A 10,958-nucleotide genomic window follows, 5' to 3' on the forward strand; every position below is an offset into this window, starting at 1 on the left:
CTCTTATTGCAAAGGCGCGGAGGCACAACACATCTCGAGTTATGTCAACGAGAATTCTTTCAGGTGTCCACTTGGCTCCCGAAAGCACCATCGTGATTAATAACGTCTGCGTGTTACTTGTGGATTAAAAAACACCTTGATAAAGACAATAGGTTTGTTCTTCACCGCGTATGCCTTACTGCTGAACCATGTGCGACTTCCGGTCCTGCGAAATGTTGCCTTTCAGTTTCAGAGCTTGTGAGACGGGTTCTTTCTTTGAGATGTCCATCAAAAGTATATCCCGAAGGAGCCGACACTCTTGTGTAGTTGGATATGAAAAAGGGGGTTTCCGTCTAGGAATGGAACGTTTCTTCTTTCTGCTGATGCCTTCATATTTTTTTTGATTTTTCAAATCCGTTGCTCACAAGCAATAACAGACGATGACCTCACGCTGCAAGCCGGCAATCTGTCGGATGTGAGCAATCCTCACATGAAAACAAGGAGAGAAAAAAAATCCATTGCTCTTCCTTTGAATAGGCCTTTCTCAAAATACAAAAACAAACGTGCACGTATGCATCATGTCGAGGAAAGCTAATGAATGAACACTCAGTGCGATGTTATTGTGTCGGGAAAACGCTTGTAGATCATTATTTTTGGGGGGCAATTTGTTAACTCAATCGAGGTCATTTTGCCGTGTGCTAAATAAACATTGTAAGCCCTACATGCTTTCGCTGTGCAGCACAGTAATTTTTTTCCTTTTTTTTTCTTTTTTGATTTTTTTTAAATTCAAATGCGTCCTCTTTTTTTCCTAGTCTCCCCTGCCATGCCCAAACAACACTATTAGCCGATTATGCATTTCTTCTGTCTTGCTTTCTCCTCCCTTGTCACTTCTCTTATACTGATCTGTCACATTAGAGATTAAACAGAATACTGTTCTTTTTTTCAATTTTTTTTTTACTTCCCAACTTGTTTGTTTTCCTATTTCCATTTATTTGGGAATTGTGTGAAGGTGTTAGTTTTTTTTTTTTTTTAATGTATTTACTCAGCCCTTGAGCCATGTGCAGGAATTTTAGGAATTCCTTTATTCTTTGCAACAAAGAGGCGCTTTGAAAAAATTGTTTAATACTAGAGAGACACTCTTCAGACTAATATCCCTCTCTTCCGTTTACTGTGAATGCGACACTGTTGCCTCTTTTCGAGGGCTCTGGAGGAAAGGTTTCAAAAGCCACATCCCAGCCTGGACTGTTCCTATTTTTGCTGCCTGCTTCCGAGTTTGAGTTTAGTTTAATTGTCATATCTTCTGAATAAACGAACTGCGAGTGGCATAAATACACTAATTGATTTGAAGAGTGCTGGGTTTTCTCGGACTTGCAGGCCCGAGTCATCGACCGAAACCGGAAGTGACGATGCTCTGCCCGCCGTCCCTGGAGAGCGCGCGCTCCGCTGGGAAGGGAGGCTCGCGAGAGCCAGAGCGCTGGCAAGTCCCTGCCGCTGACAGCCTCTTTGCTAGCCCCGGTAGGAGGCGTGACGGAGCTCCCACGATTTCACGCCTGTTTGCACCAACATATCACGAATACGTGGGCGGGGCAGGCGCTGGTTAATTTTGCACGGACGTTTGCACAGTCTGGCCAGTGTAAAAATTATGCATTCTCCCCGAAACCAGCATTTTTTTTGCTCTGTCCAGTAGCTGCAAATCCTTGCAAAATCACACCTGCACCACTGCAGTCTGGTGATTCGCACAAGTGCAATGTGTGAAATATGCCGACTGCTACCAGTCAGTATTGAAAATGCATTTAGAAGGCCTAGTTCTTGTTCGTATGCACGCTGCTGTTCTGACAAGTTCAATGCGATCTGCTCCCTTGCCTAATTTATTTGTATTTAATCTGTTGGCGTTCTGTACTTTTTCCTTTTCTGATCTCCACGTGCTGAAGAGTTCTGAAGATGTTCTAACCCACTGCTCAGCTTATCTGTAGCCCATCCACCCTGGATGGGCTGTAGAACAATCCCCGACCTTCTAAACCAACCATTTGACCTATGTACAAAAGAGCCGCAAAAGCGGTGGGGTGGGCTGTGAAACCTCATATCTGTGTTTCCAAATCGTGACGCATTTGAACAACTGTAACCAATTTCAATTTAAGACTTAATTCCACGTTGACCGACTGGAACGCAACTGGCTGGTAAAGCTATAGGCAATAGCAGAACATGAACACCATGTTTTTTTGGCATATTGGAGTTCAGCTAGAATAATAATTCAGTTTTCAACTGCGTTTTCCGGTTACTATATTTTTTATAATGGTTAATGTCCAACCCTTCACTGAACACGGCCTTTGGTCATGTGCAGTGGGGTTTGCAGAAAGGGGCTGGTCAGTGGCCAGCCATATAATCAACCTGCCAGGGGGGGTTGGCCGCCAAGGTTGGCCAGTTGATGTGGTTCCCAACAATGGAATCAGTTGAAAGAAAGGGGGCAACTCCAGGAATTTTTCCTCCACGTGTGTACAATATTCTCCCCATTTCCGAGTATTGATCAGGCTACTGGGGTGTTGTAGCAGGGAGCACCAAATTAAGTAGCAAGTTTATTGTGCATCGCGTAAAGTCAAATTATGTGGGCTAATGCAACATGTTTTGATGCATTATTAACACGTTTTTACACTAGATGGGGGGGAATGTTTCACCTGATTGATGTCAGTTTAATATAGTGGTCTTCAAACTTTATAACGCCTAGCACCCCAGAAGAAACTATTTTCGCATCATCCCTCCCTCCCCTGCCCACACATACACCAAGTTGATGTGTGTGAAGTGATTATGTTTTACGGAGCAAAGGTGGCCTGCAAAGGGGAGGGGGGCTTATTCAACTGCATGGTGGAAATTGTTCTGGGGTGTAAGGGGTAAAGGATTGGACTCTGCTTTCCAGCTCACTCCAGGTTCCCGCAGCCCTTTCTCTCTGATGACTTCCAGAGAAGTTTTAAGCCATGGGCAAAGTGGGCTATAGCCCAGGGCCCCAGTCTTCAGGGGGCCCCCAGACAGAGCCAGCTCTGTTCTGCAGAGAGTCTTGCCCTTATGACGTGTACTAATTCTTAAACAATTTATTTTAAATACCATGTTTCCTTTAATTTATTTTTATTGTGGGCGATATCTGAGAGACTATTACAGATATTTTGCAGAGAAATGTTTGTTTCATGCAACATCCATACAAAAAACTTTCTTTTAGGTCAAAACAGGACCTCACATATGAGAAGTGGGAGGGTGTCACAGAGATTATTTGCAGCAGAATTAGTGAGCTACTGTTGTGTTACAATGTTGAAAACACACAGCACTATCCCTGAATATTTGATGTAAAGACATTTAGAATTTGGACGAATGTGCCAGTTAGTGATCTGGCCAAAGGCTGACTGAACGAGCAGAAATTGAATCAGGAATTCAAAACTGTTCCCAACAGGGGGCCCAAAAATACGTTTGGCCCAGGGCCTCCAAAATCCTTAAGATGTCTCTGCTGACTTCTGCATTGTTTCTGCCAGGCCCGCAAAGTCTCCTGCCTACCGCCCCTCCTCCTCCCCCACCACCCACTAAGTCTGGCAGCTTTTACCCCCCCCCCCCCTCCTTATTGCCACAAGGCTAACCCTCCAATCTCTTGCAGCACACTCTCTCTCTCCCTGTCCTACCACTCACCTCACCCTTCTCTTGAGAGTGCCACCCAGCATGGGCTTATTTTTGCCTTTCAAATGAGCGAAATCTCTCATGTACCTCAATGGGATCACACGGTCGGATAACCTTCCTCGATTGGAAAAAATGTTTTCCCACCATTGATTCAAAGGGAATCACCCTTCAAAACTTCTCCATCCCGCCAGACGTTGAGATTCAAGACTGAGGATCCTACAGCACTTACTCCATCTGGTCTTCTGCAAATTTCTCTGCCCCAAGTTCCCTTAGTGCTCCCTCAGTTCATGATCCTGCAGAGAACTCCCTTCATGAATAAATTAGGAACTATTTCTCCTGACTGATGTTCCTCCCAACCCCTCCATGCACTCCCCTCCAGAATTTATCACCTCATCTACACTAACTCCTGCAGAGGCCCTGCTCCTTAAGTCTCTTGAAGTTCACCATCCCTCAAGGCTCCTGCAGCTTTCCCTTTTTGCCCTTTCTTCTCCCTTCTCTTCTTCCTCAAGCCCCGGCAATGCTCCTTTGCTCAAGAACAGTGCTCCGCTCTTGCCGTAGACGTTTTCCTCATTACAACCAACAATGCCTCTCTAAATATGTCTTAAACCGTGCTAACCAACACAATGACCCAAATACACCCACCCACATTATTGTGCGGGTAAACCTTGTTGTAGGTTTTTTTTTCTACCGGAAGTTGTGCTTGTTTTCTGGACCATGCTCGTTTTGGTACAAGGAGAGTGCTTATTCAATTTCATGGAAGCGCGTCACCCTTCAGCCGAGGTCACACCCACCCCCCCCCCCCCCCCCAACCAGGGGTGCTTCAGCCCCAGTTTTAAAACCTATTGGTTTAAAACATAAATACATCCGCTGAAAGTTGAACTGTCTGCTCTACAAAAACGATGCTACTGTGCAGCAACACATATAGCTTTTGATCCATTTGAGCTAGACACAATTGTTTTGGGTTAAAAACTGCAAATTATGCAAAAGATGATAATTATGTGACAAGTGCATCAACATCGTTATGCGGAAGAAGCAGTGGCAAAAATAGTGCTGTGAGCAAAGTCCCATCTAATGTATGTTCCTTGCATCCAAATCCTAGACTTTGAGGAAAAATGCATATGGCAAAAGGTATCTAATACAAAAGACTTCTTTAATATTAAATACAAATACACGAAAAGTGAAAGTTCACTCCAAAGCAAAAAAAGGCATTTCACATACGCTACAACATAAAATGTGCCTTCCCCTGCAAGTGTCTGCAGTCAAGAGCCTTCAAGGCCCTTTACCATCGACTCATGAACTTTCCACCCAGAGGGAACAGACCCTTACTAACTCATCCGTCCCAGCCCTTCCTACATTTTATGCATCCATTCCTTTGCATTGAAGCTGCTGGCAGGCTCACCTTCCCCGCATGACAGCAGGTTTGCATAAGCATAGCCTTACAATCCCCCCCTGGTAGTTTAATTACACACGCTTTATTTTCTGACAGGAAAAATATATTGCCCTTTTATTTCTCAGAACTCTTTATCCCAAAGAATACATTGAAATCCAGTTGAATAACATTGTTTCAGCCAAAACACATTTTTCTGCAGCTGTGTCGGTCACTCTCGCCAGTTCTGCACTGGTAGTTTCTCTTGGCTTCATGTTTTTAGGAGAGATGAGGCTGCGGTTTAAAAAGGCTGGTTACTGTAATGTGCCCCCTCCCCCCCAAGCCAGATGAATACCTTCTGCTTCACAACCGCTTGGCTAAACTCTTATGTGAATTCTTACTTGAAATGCACCTCTCACAGCCAGCCAAGTGCCTGAGCCCATGCCTTGTCAGTCCCACAGTAGCTGTGCTGCACTGATGTTGAATGGACAGGTTCTTTCCATGCAGAGCCCCTGGTGGTTCAGACCATTTGGGTAGCCTGGAGTCCCAGCAGAAATCGTAAATCTGAGTACAAAAAGCAAACCACATCAGAAGTGCAAGTGGTATACAAATGTATTGTCTTCCATGGTGCTTGTGAGCAAGCTCCCCCTTTGCATCTGAAGGTGGCAGCCGCGGCCCGTGCAGGTATGAGCGGAGAGGCAGTGGGACCGGGTGGGGTGGATTTCGAGAGACGACCAGGAGTGAAAATTAAATAAATAATTAAGTTTTCTCTCGTGGTGGTTCTGCTAAGGAAAAAGTTACTCGCCAGTAACAATGGTTTTGCAACTTCATTTGTTGTTCTGTGTTTACATGCTTTACATTATTCCTCGTTCACCATAGGGACTTTAGTGTGGCTCAGAATCGTGCCCACAATGGGACCACAAAGCATCACTGCCCTCTTTAAATTCTCTTTTCCACCATGGGTCTCCTGATTAAGAAAAACACTTTATCAAGCTTCCCTAGAATGTACAACCTTTTTTATTTTTAATAAATGTGTACTAAGGTTCTATCCCCCATTTCTTATTTCGGTCAAAAGCAAGCATTTTGATTATTTTCTCCATGAACCTTTGTAAAAAAAAAATAAAAAAAAAATTATAGCCTCAGAGCATGGTGAAGGAGCTTGAGGAAGACTTAAAGGCATGACGCAGAGCAAATACAATGGATAAAATGTTTTCACTGAACTGGCCAATCCGTTTTAAGACACTAGTTTAGGGTCGGACTATTTAGGCTACGATTAGGACAGGAGTGTCCCAAAGAATTATCCAACAATTATTCCAAAGAATAAAATGCGATGCAACAGGGTTTAGAATGTTCCATATGTGTGATTTATCTCCAGATCCAGGTTTTCCTTTAAAATCTGGAATAACGGATGGATTTCTTATGACGTAAGCACTGAAAGTCCACATGCATTTACAAGGCCTTTTGCCCCACTGTCAAATTTTGGCAAGTTTGCCATTCAGTAATTAATACAGGGCTATAGAATTGACTGAATTGACTGAATTTATTACTTGTTGGTTGCCATAAATTCTGAACGCTTCTAGTTGCAATCCTTAGCAGAGTAGGTGTTTGTTCAGGGATCCAAAAAAATGGGACACTCGTAATGAAGGTCTTAAAAGCGAAATATTACTTGGGTTAAAAACCTCAGCCAACATGAATTTTTTTTTTTTTGTATAGTGTGTTGGCAAGCTTGTTTTACTGTTGGCAAATCCTTTATTAAGAAATGCGATCTTTTCTTCTTTTTGTGCTTCACCCTCCCTGATCACGCTACTTACGCTTAGAACCAAGAGCACATTGGGGAGGCATTTATAAGACGCGTATTCTGTGTTTTTACCACACCAGCGGGTTTGTCCTCGTCTTCCAACAGATCTGTTGGGTGCAATTGAAACAAGCCCTGTCTCAGTAGGAGTTGCATTTGAGTAGCTCTTGTGGAAGTTTCCCAGGATGCATTGGGTCCAGTCCTTCTTTTTTTATTTTTATTTTTTCCTAAGCAAAACAATTTAAAATGATACACCCTTCATGCCTCACAGTGTACTTTTGCTTGGGGAAACTATTTTTGGCTGCCTGCCATGGAGTGTCTTGAGGTTCCTTGGCGCTAATTTACTAAAATCGGGTTGAGAAATAAGGTTATTATTTGATGTACTCAACGACCTTATGCAGCAGAGCAGGTCAAAATTATGCAGCGCAGTTGACTAAATTATTCAATCAGAAAAGGCAAACTATGCAGCGTAATGCGGCACGTATTATGATAGAATTACCATATTTTTTTTAAATTTTATTTCACGGTAACACTGTCTGGGCAAATGTTTCACTGTATTAGTATCAGTTTAACAACCCCCCCAAAAAAGGTGCAACTAACTAAAAGGCGACCAGTCAAGCCTTCCGAATAGCCTACTGTGCAACGACATGCGTCACTTTTTTAATCTGTTTTTTATTTTTTTTTGTTAAAATCTGTAGATTATGCAGCAGATAATGGATTATGTGGCAAATGCAACCAATTCATAATTTTCTGGAAAACTTGACTGCAAAGTCTTCTAATTCCACTTCCCTGAGGACCATGCAGAATTGCCCACCATAAATTTCAGTTGAAGACTCACGGATTATGTCTTTGGACCCATAGTCACAGGTTGAAATCCTTGGAAGGCCATGTCAGGCTTCCGTCCTGCTAAAGTCCGTAAATGAGTACCACTGAATTTGGTAATGGTGATGCCGTTTATTTAGTTCTTAAGAAATCGCAAAAAGGCGGCTATGGTGCAACTTAGCTTTTTGGATCACTTATTGTTAAATAGTTTGGTTTTTATCAAATCCTGATCATGCTTTCTTTTAAGTGGCTAGTTTATGGTGTTTTTCTGACATTGCTCCAAATGAAAATTGTTCGTGTAAAATTGTCAAAGTAAAAATTTCAGAAGCCCTTGGGTTTCAGAATTAGGTGGGGCAAGGTTCAGGGGGATTGGATTGAAGTAAAGAACACATTGAAAAAACTGACATGTTTTGGTTAAGTAAGCAAGAATAAGTTAATTCCCCACTGATTTGCATAGCTTGATATTTTATGTAAGAACTTAATTGGATATATACATTGTCTTCTGCCATGAATCTATATCTAATATGTAAATTCTGTTTGATCACTAATGTTAAAGCTTATTTCTTTTCTTTTATCCTTCAGGCTGCAAAATCAAAGCTCTAAGGGCAAAGACCAATACTTATATCAAGACGCCGGTGAGGGGTGAAGAGCCAGTGTTCATGGTTACGGGTCGGCGAGAAGATGTGGCGATGGCAAGAAGGGAAATCATATCTGCGGCTGAGCATTTCTCCATGATCCGTGCCTCCCGAAACAAAGCAGGCACAACCTTTGGAAGTGCTCCAACCTTGCCAGGTCAAGTCACGATCCGTGTCCGTGTTCCCTATAGAGTGGTTGGGTTGGTTGTAGGCCCCAAGGGGGCAACGATCAAGAGAATCCAGCAGCAGACCAATACGTACATCATCACCCCCAGCAGAGATCGGGATCCAGTCTTTGAGATCACAGGAGCTCCAGGGAATGTCGAACGAGCACGGGAGGAGATTGAGACACACATCGCCGTCCGTACAGGCAAAATCCTGGAGTACAATAATGAGAATGACTTTCTCTCTAGCAGCCCAGACTCTGGCATGGAGAACCGGTACCCAGAGTCATGGCGTGTGCACACGCCAGCCTCTGGCTGCAAACCACTTTCGACCTTCCGGCAGAACAGCCTAGGCTGCATCGGAGACTGCACCGTAGATCCTGTCTACGAGACGCCAAGGCTTAACGACCAGAATGATTTTAATTATGGATACCTCTTTCCCAACTATAGCTCCAACAAACAGGATGTGTACTATAGTGTTTCTGAATCTGGGACACCGTTGTGGGGAGGACAGGAAAACACCAACCCCATCTCTGTTCCATTCTCCAAGCAGCAACGGTCAGGCAGCACGGGGGCAGTCCACACTAACTCTCATCGGACCCTCTCCATCCAGGAGTCCAACATCCCTGCCGTGCAACGGAGAGCCCAACCTGAGACTTTAGCCGGCTTTGCCAAGCTCACTGCTACTCGCACCTCTGTGTCTGACAACCGTGAGTGCATGGTGTGTTTTGAAAGCGAGGTCACTGCTGCCTTGGTGCCATGCGGCCACAATCTGTTCTGCATGGAGTGCGCTGTCCGAATCTGTGAACGCAATGAGCCAGAGTGCCCTGTGTGCCACGCCTCAGCAACCCAGGCCATCCGAATATTTTCCTAAGAGATTGAGGACTCTGCCAGAAGGTGACCTTATACGCTTCAGAACTTTTTTTTAAAAATCAGTCTTAAGAGACATAAAAGATGGGAAAAAACAAATATTTTAAAAGCAATTTCATTTGTTAAGACTTATTTGGCCTTGTCCAGTCCTAGACCGTCTGTCTCCTAGGAATCAGAGCAAAATGCAAAGCATCCTCTGTCGGAGGCGGAGGCAAATGAGGGGGGGTTACAAGGTTGGGGGCAAGAGACACTTTGGGAGCCCACTTCACCTGCGTCCATTCTGAAGTGCGAGTACTTTTTAGGGCCGCTTTTGGACTCTCCCTTACCCAAGACCATTGGATTGTGGCAAAATAAACTGATGTCATTGGTAGCCAGTGGGTGCGTATTCTTGTTTTTTTTTCCTTTTCCTTTTTTTTTTTTTTCCCCTTCGATTTACAAAATAGCCTGTATTGACCAATAGACCACTGGAATTCCCCCACCTGCCTTATAGTGTGCGCTTCTCCTGGAAGCGGGTCAATATATTTTGTTGTAGCTTTAAACACCAGGATCCTGCCACCCCCGTACATCGAGTATCTAGCCCGCCCCAGGTTCAGGCGCTGGATGGGGGGGGGCAGTTATCGCTTCAATCCCACTTTCAGCTGGCAGATGCAACCTTTGATTTAAACTGGACAAACAAAATAAATTGAACATGGATAGTAATAATAAATGCAGTTCAGTAATCGACCTCTGGGATACCTGCAGCAGGAGGACACAACTATTACCTCAACAACAAAAACAACAACAACAGCAGCAGCTAAATAACATTGCATTTGTATTACTTAAAAAGGAAGACCATGCAAGGTGGGAACTGTGCTTCCAAGCAACCAGTAAGAATTGTGTGTTCTTCTGTTTACTACACCTCTACAGAAACAGCAGGGATTCAAGGCCACTTTTTCTTCTGCCGAAGGGGTCTTGTCAACAGCTTTGAGTATCAGTAGTAAAATTGGACTGCATTTGTTTTCCTTCAGTGGTTTATGGCAGTTACAGCACAAATCAAATTTGGGTAACTTTCACTTCCACTCTGACTACCTTCACTCAAACACTGGAATCTCACAAAAGATATCTATCAGTGTTTTTTCTTCATTTTTTGTGTGTGCTGTGGCTGCCTACGGCCCAAAACAATTCAGAAAAATCATATTGTAAACCTATTTTTTTTTTCTTCTTAACTGGACCAAATCTTCTTTTACTTAAAACGAAAGGAATCAAATGGGCCAAAAACCTACGCCATTGAGTAATTCACATTCCTAGGCTTTGGTCTCTCGTTATCCTGTAAAACTACATTTTGTATTGTTTTTAAAGTTAAAAACGAATGATGATTTTCATTTGAGGGTTTTGGAGGTGGGAGAGAGAATGCAACACTCCTGAAGTACAATTCACCGTTTTATTCAGCGATGCCCCATTAACTAATGCCAAATAGGGCGGGTGAAGTGGAAGATTTAGTGTGAAGAATGAAATTGAGTGGCACTCACCACCCCGCAAAGAGCAGCAGATTTTTGAACACCAAATTCCAAGAATAGGCCAATGTTACATAATTGTTTTGTTAAGAAATTTTCTTTGCCGGTTGAAAGGTTTGACTCTTGCCTGGTTGGTGGGTTCGAGAACAGGCGTAGTTGAAAAGTCCTTCTTTTGTTGCA

At 43.5% G+C, this 10,958-nt stretch overlaps 1 protein-coding gene across 1 annotated transcript in view; it reads left to right on the forward strand.

Annotated features, from left to right (window-relative positions):
• Positions 1 to 9,655, forward strand: part of MEX3A (mex-3 RNA binding family member A) — a 78,586-nt gene extending 68,931 nt beyond the window's left edge. The window contains exon 2 of the mRNA XM_085638859.1: positions 8,199 to 9,655. Within this exon, the coding sequence (XP_085494985.1) occupies positions 8,199 to 9,289 (1,091 nt within the window). The 3' untranslated portion in view covers positions 9,290 to 9,655. The remainder of the gene's footprint in view (positions 1 to 8,198) is intronic.
• The last annotated feature ends 1,303 nt before the right edge of the window (positions 9,656 to 10,958 follow it).

This window comes from Triturus cristatus, chromosome 12 (genome assembly GCF_964204655.1).
Source record: "Triturus cristatus chromosome 12, aTriCri1.1, whole genome shotgun sequence".
Classification (NCBI taxonomy): Eukaryota; Metazoa; Chordata; class Amphibia; order Caudata; family Salamandridae; genus Triturus; species Triturus cristatus.